This window comes from Leucoraja erinacea, chromosome 3 (genome assembly GCF_028641065.1).
Source record: "Leucoraja erinacea ecotype New England chromosome 3, Leri_hhj_1, whole genome shotgun sequence".
NCBI classification, from domain to species: Eukaryota; Metazoa; Chordata; class Chondrichthyes; order Rajiformes; family Rajidae; genus Leucoraja; species Leucoraja erinaceus.
The window spans coordinates 5,174,317-5,196,704 of NC_073379.1; the positions used below are offsets into that span (position 1 = coordinate 5,174,317).

General features: G+C 44.4%; 1 protein-coding gene across 1 annotated transcript in view; it reads left to right on the forward strand.

Moving 5' to 3' along the window:
- Positions 1 to 9,240: 9,240 nt before the first annotated feature.
- The window catches only part of LOC129694923 (cardiomyopathy-associated protein 5-like), a 77,925-nt gene continuing 64,777 nt past the window's right edge, over positions 9,241 to 22,388 (forward strand). Inside the window, exon 1 of the mRNA XM_055631682.1 lies at positions 9,241 to 9,440. Within this exon, the coding sequence (XP_055487657.1) occupies positions 9,322 to 9,440 (119 nt within the window). The 5' untranslated portion in view covers positions 9,241 to 9,321. The remainder of the gene's footprint in view (positions 9,441 to 22,388) is intronic.

A 22,388-nucleotide genomic window follows, 5' to 3' on the forward strand; every position in this document is an offset into this window, starting at 1 on the left:
AGAATGCCAAAATAAGGAGGTTATGTATTGGTATCATAGTCATATTGGTGGATCAAGGTCTGTATGCAGCACTGATCTCCTTATTAAAAGCATTTAAAAGCATTGTTTAGGTATAACTTTATTATTGTCAAATGTACCGAGGTACATTGAAGAGTTTTGCTTTATGTAGATGACATGTGCATGTACCTTTAACATAGTGACCTCACCACTACTAACCACTCCCCACATCACAAGTATAATTGCAACCTTCCCACCCATTGACCCCTCTCTCTAGTTCCGGTGACAGACCACGAATAGCTAGGGCAGCAACGTATGTGTATCATGAATAAACAGTAGTAAAGACACAGTGTGTTATGACTCCTCTTTACATGGTGTCAGAAGTGGGATACGAACCCACGCCTCCAATTGGTGACCAGAACAGTTAAGCAAAATCACCATAATGGACAGGCGGCTTGACCACCCGCCCGGACCGGGTACTCAGCTCGCCATCTCCCCCCTCCGCAGGAAGAACAGGAGTAGGAGCAGGTGCGGGTGAGCGAACCGGGGACATCCGGGAGAGGGTCTCCGCCTGCTCTATCTGCAATAGCCTCGCTCCCCATCAGCAACGGCAGCCGCTTCTGCAACAGCCTGCCCCCGAGCTGCCCTGGATGGCCATTGCCACTGACATTTTCAAGGTCCTTGATTGGTCCTGGTCCTTGTTGACTCGTACTCCAGCTGGTTCGAGATTGACCAGCTGCATTCCCTCACCTCTTCGGCCATTATCGGGAAGCCGCGCCGCCACTTCGCAACCTTTGGCTCCCCGGCAAGTCTTCAATCGGTCAATGGCTGCCAGTTCTCAAGTGCCCAATTTCGGAGTTTCGCTGCCAGCTGGAACTTCCGACTCTACACCAGCAGCCCAGAGTACCCGCTAAGCAACGGCCTGGCAGAGCGCGCTGTCCGCAGTGCTAAGGCCTTGCTGGAACATTGTAGACTGTCCCATTCTGACTTTTACCTGGCCCTTCTCAACCATCGAAACATTTCCCGCGACCCTGCCTTGGGCTCGCCAGCACAGCGGCACTACGAGACCTCCGACTTGGCCAGGGAACAGACGCGGGAGGGGACGGCAGGACTTGTCGTGGGAGCGCTTTTGGATTTCTTGCTTGAGGGCAATGCGTTCCTGGACGGTAGCGGGCTGGAGAACAGAGGGCACGAGGGACTACTAACCACTCCCCACATCACAAGTATAATTGCAACCTTCCCACCCATTGATCCCTCTCTCTAGTTCCGGTGACAGACCACGAACAGCTAGGGCAGCAACGTATGTGTATCATGAATACACAGTAGTAAAGACACAGTGTGTTATGACTCCTCTTTACACTTTAGCATGCTATCCAATCAAGTCAGATAATGCTAAACATAAATACACTCACGCAGAAGATACTAATGGCAGAATATCGTTCTTAGCATTGTAGCTCATCAGTTCCATAGACAAGGATCAATGTCCACAATGGGGTAGAAGTTGTAGATTGGTTATTTCCTGCTAACCAATTGTAGTGCTTGTTAGTAGTTGCTCTGCCTAATATGCGATTCATATTACCAAAACAAAAGTGCTGGAGAAACTCTTTTTTTTTCTTTTTTTAATATTTCTATTTATTAGAAGCAAATGTACAAGAGTAGAACCAACGGCATATAAAATTATACAGTTATTGTGCAGCTTCAATTTTAACTTTTTAGCTTTGAATTCGAAGAAAAGAAAGGAGAAAAAGCAAGAAAGAGAAAGAGTGAGATGTGCAAAGATAGGACACCTAGACTACCAAAGTAGTGAAGCCAAAGAGTGAATAAAAGAAAGAAAGAAAAGATAGGAATTAAAAAAAATAAAAGGACAAAAAGAAAAAGAGAGAGAAAAGTGGTGGTATACCTGCCTCTCATCCCTCCCTCCCCGCCCACCTCACCCAACCCATAGTTAGATTTAAATCCAAAGTTGTGCTGTACAATACTATCCTTGTAAGAAATCAGTGAAGGGTGGCCATGTTTTGGAAAAATGATCTGGTTTTTCTGCCAAGACAAGTCTAATATTTTCAAGATGTAGTGTCTCGGACATGTTTGTAATCCACATCTTAACAGTAGGGACTGACGTGTGTTTCCAAAATTTAAGTATTCGTTTTTTCGCCGTTATCAGGCCATAATTAAGGAAACGTCTTTGAAATAGTGATAGTTCAGAACAGGCTTCTGACGTACCTAGAGTGATCAGTTCTGTATCGGGATCCAATTTTATTTTTAGTTATTTTAGAAAAGATTCCTCTCCAGAAATTATGTAACTTTATACAAGAGGCAAAAGAATGGGTTATAGTTCCTTCCTGAAGGAGACATTGATCACAAATAGGCGATACATTTAGGAAGATCTTATTCAGTTTAGACTTTGAATAATAGCGTCTGCGCAGTATTTTAAATTGAATTAACGAATGCCTAACGTTAAGAGAACAGTTGTGTATGTATAGAAGGTTTTCCTCCCATCTGTCTTTTAAAATGTTTAGGCCAAGCTCATCTTCCCAAGCTCTTCTAATTACTTCTGACGATGGGGTTTCTATATTTAAAAGGGTGTTACAGATAAGATATTAACTTGTTTGAATCCGAGTTTCTATTCATACTTTCGGTAGGTGGCGCGACTCTCGTCAGCAGCGGCCTCTGCAGCCCGTCTGCGTTTTTTTATTTTTTTTGTCTATGTTTTTTTATGTCGTTTTTGTTATTTTTGTTGGAGTGTCTGTGTGGGGGGGGGGGGGTGGGGTGGGAGGGAGGGGGTAACTTTTAAATCTCTCCCTGCATGGGAGACCCGCCCTTTTCTTTGTCGGGTTTCCGTTGTCGTTGGGGCTGCAACGAGGAGCGGCCTCCAACAGGAAGACCGGGGGCTCTGGTGCCGACTCACCTCACCGTCGCGGAGCTGGCCGAGTCCAGAGCTGGTGGAGCGGTGGTGAGCGCTGCTGCTGCTGCTGCTGCTGCGGCCCGACCTCCGGAGATTCGGAGGCTGCTACTGCGGGTCTGGCGGACGGCGGCACCGGGAGCCCGCGGGTCACTGGAGGGAGACCGCTTTTCAGGGCTCCCGCAACGCAACTTCTCCCGCCCGAGTTGCGGGGTTGAAGAGCTCCTGGAGCGGGGCCTTACAGCACCGCCCCCCGCGCGGCTTGGAATGGCCGCGGGACTCTGCGAGCGCACGCCGGGGGCTCCAACATCAAGACCCGGTGTGCGACCTTGCATCACCCGGCGTGGCTTTAATGGCCGCGGGACAATCGCCATCGCCAGCCGGGGGCTTTGACTTTGACTCTGACATCGGGGGGGGGGGGGGGGGGGGAGAGTGCAGTGGAGAGATAAGTTTTTTGGCCTTCCATCACAGCGATGTGATGGATGTTTATGTAAATTATGTTGTGTTGTTGTGTCTTGGGTCTATTTGTTTGTAATGTATGGCTGCAGAAACGTCATTTCGTTTGGACCTCAAGGGGTCCAAATGACAAATAAATTGTATTGTATTGTATTGTATTGTATTGTCTAGTGTGTCTGGAAACATAGATTGATAGTCTTGGATATATGATTTCAGATAGTCTTGTATTTGAAGGTATCTAAAATATTAGCTACCTTTCAGATGTAATTCTTGAAATGAGAGAAGAGTTCCCATCTCATAAAGATCTCCCAGTCTTTTCATTCCTAATCTTTCCCAATGTGTGAACGTTTTGTCTAAAATAGACGGCTTGAACAAAGGGTTGTTGGCAATTGGTGATAGAAGAGATACATTTCTCAGTTTAAGGGTTGACTTCACTTGTTTCCAGATTCGTAGGGTACTGTGGATAATCGGATTTTTCTCATATAGTGTTTTCTTCAAATTTATTGGAGAGAGAAGAATCGCGCCTATATTAAAAGGCGAACAATCCTCTCTCTCCATTAATAACCAGTTTACCTGTTGGCATGTGTTGTCCATCCAATAGATTACGTTTTTAATATTCGTTGCCCAGTAATAGTATAAAAAATTGGGGAGAGCCAATCCGACAATTTCTTTGGGTTTTTACATAGATGTCGTTTATGGATTCTGTGTGTTTTATAATCCCAAATATTTCCAAAATTGAGTAAGGGCATTTAATTTGGTAATTAATGGAAGACCGTTTGCTTGAAATAGAGAAGTGTATTTTCTAGTTACGTGAACTCCAAGATACTTAAATTTTTGCGTAACAATTCTAAAAGGGAATTTTAGAAGGCGTGTCGGATCTTGAGGTTTTATTGACATGATTTCATTTTTGTTCCAATTTATTCTATATCTACATTGACTTAACACAAAAACTGTGATCGAGGACAGTCAAAAGCCCATAACTTTCTTAAAAATGAATGAACTGAAAGAAACTTTCAGTTATTATAGGTTGAAGCATTCTGAAACAAATATGAAACAATCTTACTTGGATGACCTGAAATTAAAGCATATAATTAGTTAGTTACCTAATTGTAGCTAATTACAAAATTAAATTACTAGATCTAAACATCTATCTATTTCTTAAGAATAGATTAACATTTTTAAATAGTCTAAGTATCCAAATAACATTCACACAAGAATTCACAAGATTCAACATAATTTTTAAATCTCATTGTCATGGATTCGTGGCCAAATGGAAGGAATTTAATGTTTAATACCTGTAAATTAATGGCCATTTAAATCATCTTGCGAGTGGGTTTTTCTGGAACTCGATCATTTGGAACGTTGCGGTTGCAGTGAATTTAAACCCCATATCGGCAGGAAAAATACTGCTGGTTCGTATGGGGAAAAAATAACCGTTTTGCAACGTAAAATGTGAATTAAAGGCATCTTAAGGAGCACTTTTATACATAAAATAAACGGCTTTCCTTTACCTGGCCCGTTGTTGGTGTTGACGGCTTTAGAAGCTGATTTTCAAATTACTCCAGCGCTGAACTTGTCGGGCGATTAAAAAAAAAATACACAGAACGCCCGTCGGAACGATTCTTCAGTAAACGATTGCACTCCAATGAAATATAATCCAGGACAAGGTAGGAGAAACCCACGTTTTAAACCTCCAATTTTTTAATGTACATTCCTTCTAGTTTTAAGGAGAAGGAAACCAGGGAATGATCGGAAATAATGCTATTATGATATTTGGGATTAGTTGTAAAAGGTATTAATTTTGTGTCCACCAGAAAATAGTTAATACATAGTTAATGTATAAGTTTTATGTACGGATGAATAAAAGGAATATTCTCTTCAGGATGGATTTGCAATCCTCCGCACATCTTTTATATTTCTATTTTTTATATACGTATTTAGGAGTTTGCTGGATTTTGATTTTGTGTTATATCTCTTTTGTTGAGAGGATTTATCCAAATATTGATCCAAAACACAGTTAAAATCTCCCCCAATTATCAGGTTTTGCTGGGTGGAATCTGAGATTATATTAAAAAATGTATTAAGAAATTGTGGATTATCAAAGTTGGGAGCGTAGATATTCACCATAGTAAGTGGGGTAGAATATATCTCCCCAGATACTATGACGTACCTACCCTCTTTATCTGCTATGGTGGGTTTACGTTTAAATGGTATACCCTTACGGATTATAATTGCAGTACCTCTGGTTTTGGAGAGAAAAGAGGAGTGATATATTTGACCAATCCAGTTAGCCTTCAGCCTGATATGAGCTCGATCTTTGAGGTGCGTCTCCTGTAAAAATATTATATCAGCATGAATCGATTTTAATTGGGCAAGAACCTTACCCCTTTTAATTGGCTCATCAATGCCCCTAATATTCCAACTACAAAATGTAATTCCTCCAGTTTTCTTCAGAGGGTCGTCTTGCATTATAGCTTACATGGATTCCCTTGTTTTAGATGGGGCAACACAATATATAAAATCAACCTTCTGGATGTTGGGTGGGTGATCCCAATTGCAAAACCCTGCAGGAATATCACAAGAAAAAGTGCCTTGAGAAGAATAAGTGAAAAAAAGTGTTAAATAATGTAAATAATACAAACAAACAGCTTTTGAAGACACTGTGCGTGCAGCCCACCCCCTGGTGTGATATTTTGTGTGAGCTTCCGTGGATGTTAATTACATTTAGCTCCGCCCCGTACAGAGTAATATTGCAAAAAAAAAACCCAGACTAACAAGATATTATATAAAAATAAAAAACAGAAAGCAGACCGTAAATAATTTCCTCTGAGTTACATTTCTTCTTATAGCTTGCCTCTGAGTGGGTATTTACTATTTAAATATCCTATTTAAATTACAAAATCTTACTTATTAATATCAGTATGTTAAATACATAACTGGTTAAAAACCGTCAGGCTTGAAGGGGTCAATTAGAACCTCCAGCATTCACCCGCAGAAGGAGAGCTTCTAAACCTCCTCACCTCATACTGCCACTTGCCAATACCCATTATCACCTGATTGACCCCTCTTCCTCTGCTAGCGCCACCCTGCGACTTACTCTCCTCTCTTATTGTCTTAGCCCACCCAAGTTCCCCCCCCCCCCCCCCGATAGTCCACACTAAATCCAGCCTACAATAACCTACTGTTACCACAGCTCACAGCTCCTTCCTTCTGAGGGAAGGAGAAACTCAGCGGGTGCAGCAGCATCTATGGAGCGAAGGAAATAGGCAATGTTTCGGGCCGTAACCCTTCTTCAGACTCACAGCCTCATATTATCAAGAGCTTGCTTACGTAAGTCAGTATGAGTAGCTGCTAGTTACTGTAATGTCCTGCAGACCGATGCTGTAAGTGGATTTTACTAAACATGTGTTGTATCATGATGTGTGTCCGACTTGACTCATTACAGAAGTGAATCAGCCAGTGCCCTAACCAGCGAAGGGTTTCGGCCCGAAACGTCGCCTATTTCCTTCGCTCCATAGATGCTGCTGCACCCGCTGAGTTTCTACAGCATTTTTGTGTACCAGTGCCCTAACCAATGGAAGGACCGATCAGAAGCCTGATAACAGAGGGGAAGTCGCTGTTCCTAAATGTGGTGGTGTGCACTTTCAAGCTTCTGTATCGTCTGCTCGACAGGAGCGGGGCGAAGGAGGTGATACAAATCTTTGATTATGTTGGCTGCATTTCCATAGTGTAGATGGAGTTAATGATGCGTTTTTAGGTTTGTTTGATGGACTGGGCTACATTCACAATTTTCAGCAATTTAATTCTGTTTTGGGCAGAGCTGCTAGCAAACCAAGCTATGATGCAACGGCGTGCTTTCTATGGTGCATCTGCAGGAGTTTGTAAGAATCATTGGCGACACATCACATTTCTGTGGAAGTAGAGGCATTGTGTACCTTGTTTAAGAAGGAACTGCAGATGCTGGAAAATCGAAGGTACCAATCATGCACAAACAAATTAAGTACTTAAATGAAGTCTGAAGAAGGGTTCCAACACGAAACATCACCTAGCCCTTTTCTCCAGAGATGCTGCCTGACCCGTTGAGTTACTCCAGCACTTTGTGTCTATCTTAAACACTTTTCGTTTACTTTGGTATTGTGAGCACGCAAACTCATTCACATCAATGCCATGATCTCTCCTGCTGGATAAGACATACCCAGTGCGGTTCTGAATCAATTTCAAGCTCCTTCTCTTTGTTTACAAAGCCCTTAACAGGCTTGCCCCCACCTACATCAAAAATCTGCTTACCCACCACACCACCTCCAGGTCCCTCAGATCGGCCAACCTGGGGTTACTGACCATCCCGCGGTCTAGGCATAAGCTCAGGGGCGACATCGCTTTTGCGGTTGCAGCTCCTAGACTGTGGAACAGCATCCCTCTTCCCATCAGAACTACCCCTTCATCGACTCTTTTAGGTCAAGACTTAAAACTCATCTTTACTCTCAAGCTTTCTTGAGGTCCTCTGAGGGAGCGCTGTATGTATGTATTTATGTAGGTATGTTGCAAAACCTACCTGAATCGTCGATGAGAATCTGCCCCCAGGCCGTGTGTGTGATTTTGGCGCCGTTTAGAGGGGGCGGGTTTAAAACGCGATTTTTACTTGGCTGTTGCAATCGAAAATGTTCAGCCTAGTAAATCATTAACGAAAAATCGCTGAAAGACCCCGTCGCAAAAGGTAATATTAGTTTTTATGGCCTTGTATAATAGTTATAGTAGTTTAAAAATCACTCTCTAAACCCGCGACCTCTCGCAGCCCCAGGGTTTTATAAAGCAAACAATTAAAGGTATGTACCTTATTTTTACATTAAAAAGGGCTTCTTTAGAACCCTTTATACGTTTAATATTGCGAGTAGCTAATTTTGGGCTCTTTATATCCCGCAGTATTTTTCTGGGCATTTGAGGGCACAAATCTAGCGCAATGTGAACGTTCTAAACCAGCGCGTTCACAGGAACCCACTAGAAAGCTGATTTAAAATGGACTTTAATTTACAGCAATTGAACACTAAATTCCTTCCATTTGGCCTATAAATTAATGTAAATGAGATTTAAAAATCATGTTTTATTGAGAATTATTTATGAATATTATTTGGACACTTGGGCTATTTAAAAATGTTAATCATTTATTAAGAAATGGATAGATGTTTAGATCTAGTAATTGAAGTTTGAAATTGGCTACACTTGGGTAACTAACTAATTATATGTTTTAATTTCAGGTCATCCAAGTAAGATTATTTTATATTTGTTTCAGAATGGTTCAATCTACGATAACTGAAAATTTCATTCAGTTCTCTTAATTTTTAAGAAGGTTATGGCCTTTTGACAGCACACGATCACAGCTTTTTTGTTATGTCCATAGAAAATCAATAGGGAACAAGATGCTAATTTCCGAGTATGAAAATGGCCATAACTTTTTAAATACTTGAGATATGAAAGTGAATTAGGTGTCAAATTAAACTTCTTTTTATGCTTTGTCTGATGGGATAAATTACAGACTTGATTTTTTAAATCTCAAAATTTTGTAACATTGCTAATTTATGTGTGTGGTGTTGATCTATGTACCACTGTTTGTAGCACGTTAGTACCTGCACCAATGTAAAGCAGCAGAGTTGCCTTTAAATGTGCTATAGAAATAAAATTGACTTACAAGTACAAGTGAGTTTATTGTCATTTGTCCCTGAAATGACAATGAAATTCTTGCTTTGCTTCAGCACAACAGAACATAGTAGACTTGACTTGGCTACTCAATTGTCTTGGACATGAGTTGGTGTGGGCTTTAGGACCCAGGAGGAAAAAGGAAGTCCTTATTGGCGAGTGACATTGCTATTTAAAGATTATCCTGAGTCAGGGAAGCTGGGACCCGTCATGACCCGGCTGCGAGGCGAGGCTCCCTGTTGAAGTGGCGGCGTGACTGAGAGGGGAGGGAGGCGAGCATGGAAAGCCTGGGAGCCTGCACCTCTGCACAAGCCGATGCCCTGAGGGCAGAAATGTCTTCGTTCGAGGAGGAAGTGTGTGAAGTGGATGCTGAGGAGGAGGAAGAACTTGGAGAAAGGTGACACAAAGGCAATTGGGAAGAGGGGAGGGAAGGGAAGGGAGGGTAACAACTATAACCGCGGGACATTGTTCAGACTCAAAGCTGTCAGAGTTATAGCGGGCCCTGTGCAATCACTGATCAAATGTGATTCTGGGGAGCTCCAAATCGGTTTCGCCCGCAGTTGAGTTTGGCAGTGGCGGTGTTTGCAGTGCGGGCTATTTAAAGTGACTCGGACACCAGATACCATCCACTCCCTCTGCCCCTCCTACCCGCTGTCTGCTGAAACCAAAATAATTTTGCATGAAATAGAATGTCTGTCGCATGGCCGTGTTTCCCAGGCGAGAATATGATTGAAAATATTACCACCCCTTCCTGTGGTCATTTATCTTTCTGGTGGGTAGTTGAATTAGCCGAAGGACAAGGTTAATAGAAGGATCTCTCAGTGACAAGCTGAACAGCAACTGGTCGGTATGATGCTTTAGATGTCTTTGTTCAAGGCTCTCTCAAATGGATATTTGTTGTATTTAGGATCAAAGTTGTAATGTATACTAGTTTGGTTTAGTTCATTGTCACATGTACTGAGGTACAGTGAAAAGCTGTTTAAGAAGGAACTGCAGATGCTGGAAAATCGAAGGTAGACAAAAGTGCTGGAGAAACTCAGCGGGTGCAGCAGCATCTATGGAGCGAAGGAAATAGGCAACGTTTCGGGCCGAAACCCTTCTTCAGACCGAGAAAAGTGAAAAGCTTTTGGTGCATGCTAACTGGTCAGCGGAAAGACAATACATGATTACAATCTTCCCATTCACAGTGAACAGATACAGGATAATGGGAATAACATGAATAATGGTCAGTGCAAGATAGTAAAGTCCAATCAAAGATAGTCCGAGGGTCTCCGATGAGGTAAATAGTATTTCAGGGCTGCTCTCTGGTTGGGGTAGGATGGGTCAGTTACCTGATAACAACCGAAAATAAACTGTCCCTGAATCTGGAGGTGTGTGTTTTCACACTTCTGTACCTTTTGCCTGATGGGAGAGGGGAGAAGAGGGAGTGGCCGGGATGCGACTCGTCCTTGATTCTGCTGGTAGCCTAGCCGAGGCAGCATGATGTATAAATGGACGAGGTACAAATGGAGTCAATGGAAGGGAATACTTTTAATTCAGAGCTACTTTTCATGATTTTACATTAAAATTATTATGGGGGGGGGGGAGTGGGGTGGGGGGGTGGGGGTAAGGGAATGGGACGTAAGACCAATAAGATGAATGCCAACGGTTATAGTCAAACAGCTTGGAAACAGGCCCTTTGGCCCATCTATACTAACCCCACCTGCCTGCATTTGGCCCAGATCCCTCTAAACCTGTCCTATCCATGTACCTGTCTGATTGCTTTATAAAGGTTGGGGTAGTCCCTGCCTCGACTACGTCCTCCGGCAGCTGGTTCCATGCACCCACCACCCTTTGTGTGGACAAGTTATAATCATTGAGATGTATAGTGTGGGAATGGACTCTTTGGCCCATCTTGGCCATGCCGACCAAGTTGGCAGATTGGGCTAGACGCATTTATCTGTACTTGGCCCATAGCTCTCTAAACCCGACCCATCCACATATCCTATAACAAGAAACTGCAGGTTTATACCAAGACAGACACAAAGTGCTGGAGTAACTCAGCAGGTCGGGCGGCAGTGTCTCTGGAGAACATGGATAGGTGACATTTCGGGTTGGAAGTCATCTTCTGAAGAAGGGTCCTGACCCGAAACATCGCCTGTCCATGTTAGACAATAGACAATAGGTGCAGGAGTAGGCCATTCGGCCCTTCGGCCCTTCAATGTGATCATGACTGATCATCCCCAATCAGAACCCCGTTCCTGCCTTCTCCCCATATCCCATGACTCCGCTATTTTTAAGAGCCCTATCTAGCTCTCTTTTGAAAGCAACAGAGAACCTGCCTCCACCGCCCCTCTGAGGCAAAGAATTCCACAGACTCACCACTCTCTGTGAGAAAAAGTGTTTCCTCGTCTCCATTCTAAATGGCTTGCTCCTAATTCTTAAACTGTGGCCCCTGGTTTTGGACTCCCCCAACATCGGGAACATGGTTCCTGCCTCTAGCGTGTCCAAGCCCTTAACAATCTCATATGTTTCAATGAGATCCCCTCTCATCCTTCTAAACTCCAGAGTGTACAAGCCCAGCTGCTCCATTCTCTCAGCATATGACAGTCCCACCATTCCAGGAATTAACCTTGTAAACCTACGCTGCACTCCCTCAATAGCAAGAATGTCCTTCCTCAAATTAGGGGACCAAAACTGCACACAATACTCCAGGTGTGATCTCACTAGGGCTCTGTACAACTGCAGAAGGACCTCTTTGCTCCTATATTCGATTCCTCTTGTTATAAAGACCAACATGCCATTCACTTTCTTCACTGCCTGCTGTACCTGCATGCTTACTTTCATAGACTGATGTACAAGGACCCCCAGATCCCATTGTATTTCCCCTTTTCCCAACTTGACGCCATTTAGATGTTCGCCAGATATGCTGCTGCCTGACCTGCCGAGTTACTCTAACAGTTTATCTATTTATCCATATACCTGGTTGAGAAATTATATTTAACAGTTGAATTTGAAAGCATTTGGAGCTCTAACCTTATGGAGTTTGGAAATATACCATATAACCATATAACTATATAACAATTACAGCACGGAAAACAGGCCATCTCAGCCCTTCAAGTCCGTGCCGAACACATATTCTCCCCTAGTCCCATCTACCTGCACTCAGACCATAACCCTCCATTCCTTTCCCATCCATATACCTATCCAATTTATTTTTAAATGATAAAATCAAACCTGCCTTCACCACTTCCACTGGAAGCTCATTCCACACAGCTAACACTCTCTGAGTAAAGAAGTTCCCCCTCATGTTACCCCTAAACTTCTGTCCCTTAATTCTCAAGTCATGTCCTCTTGTTTGAATCTTCCCTACTCTCACTGGGAAAAGCTTATCCACGTCAACTCTGTCTATCCCTCTCATCATTTTAAAGACCTCTATCAAGTCCCCCCTTAACCTTCTGCACTCCAAAGAATAAAGCCCTAACTTGTTCAACCTTTCTCTGTAACTTAGTTGCTGAAACCCAGGCAACATTCTAATAAATCTCCTCTGTACTCTCTCTATTTTGTTGACATCCTTCCTATAATTAAGCGACCAAAATTGTACACCACACTCCAGAATTGTCCTCACCAATGCCTTGTACAATTTTAACATTACATCCCAACTTCTATATTCAATGCTCTGATTTATAAAGGCCAGCACACCAAACGCTTTCTTTACCACCCTATCTACATGAGATTCCACCTTCAGGGAACTATGCACAGTTATTCCTAGATCCCTCTGTTCAACTGCATTCCTCAATTCCCTACCATTTACCATGTACGTCCTAATTTGATTTGTCCTCCCAAGATGTAGCACCTCACACTTATCAGCATTAAACTCCATCTGCCATATTTCAGCCCACTCTTCCAAATGGCCTAAATCTCTCTGTAGACTTTGAAAATCTACTTCATTATCCACAACACCCCCTATCTTAGTATCATCTGCATACTTACTAATACAAATAACCATACGGTAAAAACAGAAAGTATTTGCATCGATAAGAGAAAGACTGGGATGATGCATCGTCAGAATTCATTAAGTCGGGCATTTTCTGTTTACGTTTCTCTGCCACAAGGCCCTGCCAACGTCTGAACTGGATACTCAGCAGCCCTTGCATTGAATCTTGATATCAAGGTATCTGTGTACCAAGTGGTTCTTGCAGAAGGCACATCAAGTATAACTGGATCTCTGCGTTCCCCAAATGTGCTACCCATGTCCACCAGCGCTCAATTTGCAAGTTGTGGGAGTAGAGTTAGGCCATTCGGCCCATCGAGTCTACTCCACCATTCAATCATGGCTAATCTCTGTCTCTGCCTCCTAATCCCATTCTCCTGCCTTCTCCCCATAACGCTTGGCACCCGTTCTAATGAAGAACTTGTCTATCTCTGCCTTAAGAATGTCCAGTGACTTGGCCTCCACAGCCCTCTGTGGCAATGAGTTCCACAGGTTGTTTAAGAAGGAACTGCAGGTGCTGGAAAATCGAAGGTACACAAAAATGCTGGAGAAACTCAGCGGGTGCAGCAGCATCTATGGAGTGAAGGAAATAGGCAAAGTTTCGGGACAAAACCCTTCAGGGTTTTGGCCCGAAACGTTGCCTATTTCCTTCGCTCCATAGATGCTGCTGCACCCGCTGAGTTCCACAGGTTAACTACCCCCTGACGAGTGTTCAATGGTTCTCTATTATTATCCCATGTTACCAATGCACATTGACTTTCTTTTTTTGCATATAGTTCAGTACAATTATTATTATACATGAGTACAATCCCAGATTAAGTACAGAATGCATAGAAACAGCCCACTAAGTCCATATGCATTAGAGTCACCAGGTTTTGGCACAATTAGCAAAGGCCCAGCTGCTGCTGGCCGTAAAGGCTCTTGCTGCCATCAGCTCCATCGGAATCGTCCAGCATACCATCATCCCTCTCCGCGCCCGGCCACCTTCACCCTTTGTGCCCCGGGAGCACCTCCTGCAGCCAACCTTGAGGGCACGGAAGGTGAGACCCCCCTCCCTCCCGGACCTTCTTACCGCCCACAGATATAGACACAAAATGCTGGAGTAATTCAGTGGGACAGGTAACATAGAAACAGAAAATAGGTGCAGGAGTAGGCCATTCGGCCCTTCGAGCCTGCACCGCCATTCATTATGATCATGGCTGATCATCCAACTCAGTATCCCGTACCTGCCTTCTCTCCATACCCCCTGATCCCTTTAGCCACAAGGGCCACATCTAACTCCCTCTTAAATATAGCCAATGAACTGGCCTCAACTACCTTCTGTGGCAGAGAATTCCAGAGTAACATCTCTGGAGGAAAGGAAAAGGTGACGTTTTGGGCCGAGCCTCTTTCATCCGACTAAAGACCTGTGTTCAAATGGCCGTCGCTGACTTTCTGCCCCTTCCTCTCCAGTTCTCTGGTCGTCGGGCAAGAGCAATGACTGGTCTCGGTGGCTTCCCTCTCCAGCCGGGTTGCCGGTGCCGCGACGAGCCAGCCACGCCTGCAGCGGCCCACAGCCCGTCTTACACCAACATTGAAGCAGTTGAATGACATTTTACCAGTTCTGTCTCATTCAGATGTCTTTTCATTTATCCACATTTTTAAAGCAAAGAAAACCAGGGAAAGACTACGGCGAATGTGATGGGCAGCCGTAACAAAAGCCACATACGCAAGGATCTTTCACAAAATAGAGCTATGTTGATCGCTACATATTTCAGATTTCCATTGGCCAATTATTGCTGGCTGACTACTTTAGTTTAGTTTAGAGATACAAGGCAGAACCAGGCCCTTCGGCCCTCTGAGTCTGCGCTGACCAGCGACCCCCACACATTAACACTACCCTACACACACTTGGGGCAAATTACACTTAGACCAAGCCAATTAACCTACAAACCTGTACGTCTTTGGAGTGTGGGAGGAAACCGAAGATCTCGGAGAAAACCCACGCATGCCACGGGGAGAACGTATTGTACAAACTCCATGCAGACAGCACCCGTAGTCGGGATCAAACCCGGGTCTCTGGCGCTGCAAGGGCTGTGAGGCAACAACTCTACTGCTGCGCCACCGTGCCGCACACTACTTCATAACATTTTATTGCTTCCCCCAAAACATGTTTCACAGTGTATCTCCAGGCTGTAATATGTGTGATCTACAACTAAATCTGTCCCGGTTTCTCTTTTCAGGATAAATTCCCTTTAGTCTCGATTTTGATTATTGTTGAAAACTCTCTCTGACCCATGCTGATCTTTTGTTGCAAATTATCCCCCACCTGATATCTTACGTTACATGGGTCAGAGAATCCTGTCAAAAATAATTACAATCTTCAGCCAGCGCTTCATATGGGTGGTTATGGCTTTGATTCAGGGCCCATCAGCGCACGGAACGTTTCAAAGTTGACGTATTGCCTCCCTCTCAACTTTCATTCCAGGTTACGTATGCTTTTGGTGAATTCTTTCTTGCTATTTCACACGGCAGTAGTAAACAGTCTAAGTTTAGCAACAACTTAAAAGTCTATTGAACTTGAACCCTCCCTTTGTCGTTTGCTTTATGCTACCTTGGCTCGAAATGCAACAGTACAAGGAAGCCTAGATGTATCTTTTTGCTCAAGTTGCAGCAACATCTCTTTAGGGATGTCAGTTTAGGGAGGAACGGCAGATGCTGGTTTATACCGAAGATAGAGACTAAATTCTGGAGTAACCAGCGGGTCAGGCAGCATCACTGGAGGATCATCTCGGGTGGGAACTATCCTTCAGACTGAACGGTTGCAACCCGAAACGTCACCTGCACCTTTTCTCCAGAAATACTGTCTGACACCCGCTGATTGTTTTACTCCAGCATTTCGTGTCTATCTCCCTTTCGTGTCTATCGTGTCAGTGCATGTATGTGTATATAATCAGATTAGTTCATTATGATATACACCAGGATGCAATGAAATTCCTTGTTCGCATGAAGCTCATTCTATGCAGAATAAATGATCATGATAAATACAACAATAAAGACAATGATGAACGGAAAACAGCAGAATGGTGCAAAGATAATTGAATTTGGTAGAAGTAAAGGGGCTGTCCCACTTTTGTGTCATTTGCGCATCATTTGCGTGACATCATTTACGTGTCACAATGTGCGCATCGTGACGCGCACCTGATGCGCGCATGGCGCGTGGTGGCGTAGGCAGTGACGTTAGAGTACAAGGCAGCAGGCACCTCTGGGAGGGAAGGGGGTGAAAAAGAGATGATTGGTTGAGGATAGGCACAAAATGCTGATAAAACACTGGGTCAGGCAGCATCTCTGCAGGAAAAGAGTAGGTGACGTTGAGAAGTGTGCTTCCTCAAATCTGAGTGCCTGGACTGGTGAGCTCCTGCATCTTCTCCCAGAGAGGAAATGGAATGGCCAGGGTGGCATTAACTATATTTCCAACTGTCCCAGATACAATACACTGAAGATCTGTCCTGTGCCCAGCACATTGACAAAGAATGCCCATCAACGCCTCCACCTCTTTCGAAGTTTGGGGTGTTTGATATGCTGACTAATACTCCCTTGAACCTCTCCAGCGTACAGTAGAGAGCATATAGACTGGTTGGATCACAGACTGGTTTGGCATCTTGAATGTGCAGGAATAAAGAAGGTTACAAAGAATGGTGGACACTGTCCAGTCTATCACGGGTACTGATCTTTGAAGGGATGTCTAGGAATCGCTGCCTCAAAAAGGCAGCCAGCCAGCATCATCAGAGACCCACACCACCCTGGTCCCTGGCCATGCTCTCATTTCATTCTTGCTATCGGGAAGGTCGTATAGGAGACTGAAAACTATTGCCCAGGTACCGGAACATGACCGGAAGCAAGTGACAACATGACGTACAGTGACAGTTAGATAAGTTAGACAGTTAGACAGATACATAAAACATTAAACATTAACAAAACATTATCAATTAAACATGTGAATTAAATAAAATACCAGAGCAAAAGGAGACAACAGATTTTTGGCTATTGAGTAGAGCTACTACTCATGGGGAAAAAAAAAGCCGTGTTTATGTCTGGCTGTGGCTGCTTTGACAGTCCGGAGTCGCCTTCTAGAGGGAAGTGATTCAAAGAGTTTGTGGCCAGGGCAAGAGGGGTCAGAGATGATCTTGCCCGCTCGCTTCCTGGCCCTTGCAGTGTACAGTTCGTCAATGGGGGAAGGTTGCAGCCAATAACCATCTCAGCTGATTGGATGATTCGCTGCAGCCTCCAGGTGTCGTGCTTGGTGGCTGAGCCAAACAGACCATGATGGAGAAGGTGAGGACAGACTCTACGATGGCCATGTAGAAATGGACCATCATTGCCTGTGGCAGATTGTGCTTCCTCAGCTGCCGTAGGAAGAACATCCTTTGTTGTGCCTTTTTGACTGTGGAGTCGATGGTAGCCCCCCATTTAAGGTCCTTGGAGATGATGGTTCCCAGGAACTTAAAATACTCCACAGATGTGACTGTGGTGTTGTTGATGGTGAGTGGGGTGAGGGGAGGGGGAGCTCTCCTAAAGTCTACAATCATTTCCACTGTATTAAGAGCATCGAGCTCCAGCTTGTTGCGATCAAAGATCCTATAGCATGCAAGACGTAATACGGTCATGGGCAGATTCATGGGTAATTTTCGGCCCCTTTTCCGTAACCGGCTTCCATCTCCGCACCAAAGATCCCATAGGATAATAGTGCGGAGACGGATGCCAGTTACGGAAACATCCTCGTAAAAATAAAAGTTATTTGGTAAAAATCTTCTCATTTTCAGAATTTTTATTTATTAACACAAACGTTCCCCTGCAACGTTGATTTCACTGCGAGTCAGGTCGGGTTACTGAAATGGATGAAAAAAAAGGCCCACGTTCTGTTCCGTTGCTTGCTGCACGTCAGCCCATTGCATTTAGCAGGAGTGGTCTATCTTGCTCCGCTATAGGATCTTTGGTTGCGATAGTACCAGGACGCCAGCTGTATCACTTACTGTCTGTAGGCAGATTCCTCCCCATCCTGGATCAGTCCGATCAGGGTTGTGTCGTCCGAAAACTTGAGAAGCTTGACAGAGGAGACTGTGGAGGTGCAGTCGTTGGTGTAGAGGAGAGGGGAGAGTACGCAGCCTTGCGGTGCTCCTATGCTGAGGGACTGCGGGTCGGAGATGTGCTTTCCCAGCCTCACATGCTGCTTCCTGTCTGTCAGGATAATGGGTAACTTTTTCACACAAAGGGTGGTGAGTGTGTAACGAACCACAGGAGGAGGTAGATGAGACGGGTACTACTGCAAAGTTTAACAAACTTAAGAAGTTTAAGAAAATGTAGTGCGTGGATAGGATAGGTTTAAAGATATGGGCCAAACGCAGGCAGGTGGGACTCGTGTAGATGGAACATGTTGGTCGATGTGGGCAAGTTGTGTTGAAGAGTTTCCACACTGTGTGATTCTATGATATTGACAATAAACTTATACTTGACGAGTTAAACGAGTATCTGAAATAAGACGAAAGGGCACATGCACTCTACAGCTGGTATTGAACTTGCTGAGGGGAAGTTTCTTGAGAACTAAGGGGATTACTGTTTTTAAATAGTATTCGTTTACAAAGAAACCAGGATACTGGGTGAAAGGCAAAATATTACAGGTACTAGAAATCTGGAAAATAGAAAGTGTATCTTGCAGGCAAGGTTATGACTGAGATCCTTTGCAAGAACTGGAACGTGTGCACAGGTGTGAAGCAAATGCAACTACTGGAGACTATGTGGTCGCCACATGGTCGCCGGGGTGTCACCTGTACGGTCGTGAGTCGTCTCCTCAGTCGCCCAAAGAGTCATAGTGTCTTTCAGGTCGCCGCTGGATTATCGACACGTTGAAACATTTTCGGAGACGGTCGGTGACAGTGGGTTTGACGCCAATGAGCGTAGTTTGACTTCTCCTGGCGTAGGTGCTGTCGTAGTTGTCGCCAGGTTAACCTAAGTTGTCGCCAGGTGACATTACACACGTTATTTCATTTGGCGATCTTGGGTTTGAGCCAACTGAGCATAGCTTGATGTAGGTGCTGCCGTGGGTTGTCGCCTGGATGTCGTCAGTTGTCGACACGTGACGTAGGTTATCGCCGGTGCCGACTTCGGTGAATTTCAATGTGGTCGTTGCTGGCAGTCGCTTACAAAATTGCCTAAGTGGGACAGGCCCATTACTGCCTTACAGCGCCAGAGACCCGGGTTCGATCCTGACTACGGGTGCTGTCTGTACGGAGTTTGTATGTTCTCACCGTGACCGAGTGAGTTTGCTCCGACATCTTCGGTTTTCTTCCACACTGCGTACAGGATAGTGTTAGTGTGCGGGGATCGCTGGTCGGCACGGACTCGGAGGGTCGAATGGTCTGTTTCGGCGCTGTATCTCCAAACTAAACTAAACAAAGAATTCTTATGGTCCTGTCCCACTTAGGCGACTCTAGGAGACTATGAAGTCGCCACATGTTCGTGGGTGGTTGCCGGGAAAATTAGCGGCGACTAGAATGAAGCCGCCATGGAGCGTAGCGAGAATTCTCGTGCCGTAGGTGGGTCGCCAGGAGGTCGAAGGGTCTCGTAGGTTGTAGCCGGTGCTGACCGGTGAATTTCACTGGCTCATTGGGGGAAAAAAAACGTAAGCAGTCGTTTCCAGAACCAAGGATAACCGACCGGTAATGTTAAATGTTCGCCGAGCTTCACAGCCGTGTATCTCTGGCTTCTTAAAAGTCTCCTGCACTCGCCCAAAAAGTCACCTAAGTGGGACAGGCAGGGAGGTAGTGATCATAATATGATTAGTTATAATCTGCAATTTGAGAAGGAGAAGGAAGTGTCAGTGATGCAGTTGAACAAAAGGGACTATGAAGGCATGAGAGGGGAGTTGGCCAAGGTAGACTGGAAAGGGATCCTAGCAGGAATGATGGTGGAACAGCAATGGCAGGAATTTCTGGGCATAATCCGGAAGACGCAGGATCATTTCAATCCAAAAAGGAAGAAAGATTCTAAGGGGAGTAGGAGGCAACCGTGGCTGACAAAAGAAGTTAGGGATAGAATAAACTAAAAGAAAAGACGTATAGCACAGCAAAGAGTAGCCGGAAGCCAGAGGATTGGGAAACTTTCATAGGACAACAGAAGGAAACAAAATGGGCAATACGGGCTGAAAAGATGAAGTACGAAGGGAAGCTGGCCAGGAATATAAAGAAGGACTGTAAAAGCTTCTTTAGATATGTTAAGGGAAAAAGAGTAACAAAGTCAAATGTGGATCCCTTGAAGGCAGACACGGGTGAAATTATTATGGGCAACAAGGAAATGGCAGAAGAGTTGAATAGGTACTTCGGATCTGTCTTCACTAAGGATGACACAAACAATCTTCCTAATATAGCAGTGGCCAGAGGATCTGGGGTGACAGAGGAACTGAAGGAAATCCACATTAGGCAGGAAATGGTGTTGGGTAGTCTAATGGGACTGAAGGATGATAAATCCCCAGGGCCTGATAGACTGCATCCCAGGGTCCTTAGGCAGGTGGCTCTATAAATAGTGGACGCATTGATGATCATTTTCCAATGTTCAATAGATTCAGGATCAGTTCCTGTGGATTGGATGATAGCTAATGTTATCCCACTTTTCAAGAAAGGAGCGGGAGAGAAAATGGGGAATTACAGACCAGTTAGCCTGACTTCAGTTGTGGGAAAGAGGTAATAATGAGGCATTTGGATAGCAGTAAAAGGATTAGTCCAAGTCAGCATGGATTTATGAAAGGAAAATCATGCTTGACTAATCTTCGGGAATTTTTTGAGGATGTGACAAGTAAAATGGATGAAGGGGAGCCAATGGATGTAGTGTATCTAGACGTAAGGCTCGATGTTGGGGCTGCAAATGTTTACCATATATATTCATGATTTGGAAGAGGGAATTGGGAGCAACACTAGCAAGTTTGCGGATGACACAAAGCTGGGTGGCAGTGTGAACTGTGAAGAGGATGTTAGGAGGTTGCAGTGTGACCTGGACAGGTTGAGTGAGTTGGCCAGATGCAGTATAATATAGATAAATGTGAGGTTATCTACTTTGGCGACAAAAACAAGGGGGCAGATTATTATCTCAATGGGGTTAGGTTAGGTAAGGGGGAGGTGCAGCGAGACCTGGGTGTCCTTGTACACAAGTCACTGAAAGTTGGCGTGCAGGTACAGCAGGCAGTGAAGAAAGCTAATGGAATGTTGGCCTTCATATCAAGAGGATTTCAGTATAGGAGTAAAGAGATTCTTCTGCAGTTGTATAGGGCTCTGGTGAGATCACATCTGGAGTATTGTGTACAGTTTTGGTCTCCTAATTTGAGGAATGACATCCTTGTGATTGAGGCAGTGCAGCTTGGGTTCACGAGATTGATCCCTGGGATGGCGGGACTGTCATATGAGAAAAAATTGAAAAGACTAGGATTGTATTCACTGGAGTTTAGAATGATGAGGGGGGATCTTATAGAAACATGTAAAATTATAAAAGGACTGGACAAGCTAGATGCAGGAAAAATGTTCCCAATGTGGAGCGAGTCCAGAACCAGGGGCCACAGTCTTAGAATAAACTTTTTCACTCAGAGAATTGTGAATTTGTGGAATTCCCTGCCACAGAGGGCAGTGGAGGCCAAATCACTGGATGGATTTAAGAGAGAGTTAGATATAGCTCTAGGGGCTAGTGGAGTAAAGGGATATGGGGAGAAGGCAGGCATAGGTTATTGATAGGGGACGATCAGCCATGATCGCAATGAATGGCGGCGCTGGCTCGAAGGGCCGAATGGCCTCATCCTGCACCTATTTTCTATGTTTCCATGTTTAGTTCCTTAACTAAAAGTTTCCAGTACTGTATCAAATCACTGTGGAGTCCGAGAGTCATGCAGTGTGGAAGCAGGCCCTTCGGCCCAACTTGCCCCTGCCGTCTAAGCTGCCCCATCTACACTAGCTCCACCTGCATGTGCTTGGCCCACATCCCTCTAAATCATCTTTTCTATATACCTGTCCCTATTTTTTTTTTTTAATGTTGTTTTAGTGCCTGCATCTACTACCTCCTATAGCAGCTCATTCCAGTACTCACCTCCCTCCGTGTGGAAAACGTTGCCACTCTGATTTCGAACAAACAGTTCCCCATCTGACCTCAAACCGATGTCCTCTTGATTTCCCTACTCTGGGTAAAAGTATTTTATTCTATAGGATGCTGCTCAGCATGATATCAGCGCGCCACAGTGGAGATTTGTACAACTATTCCACAACTTGTGAAGGGGATGCATTCCTGGAAAATTTTTCAATGAGCAAAATTTTGTAAACAGATAACACTAGACAAAATGCATTACATTGTATGTACTTA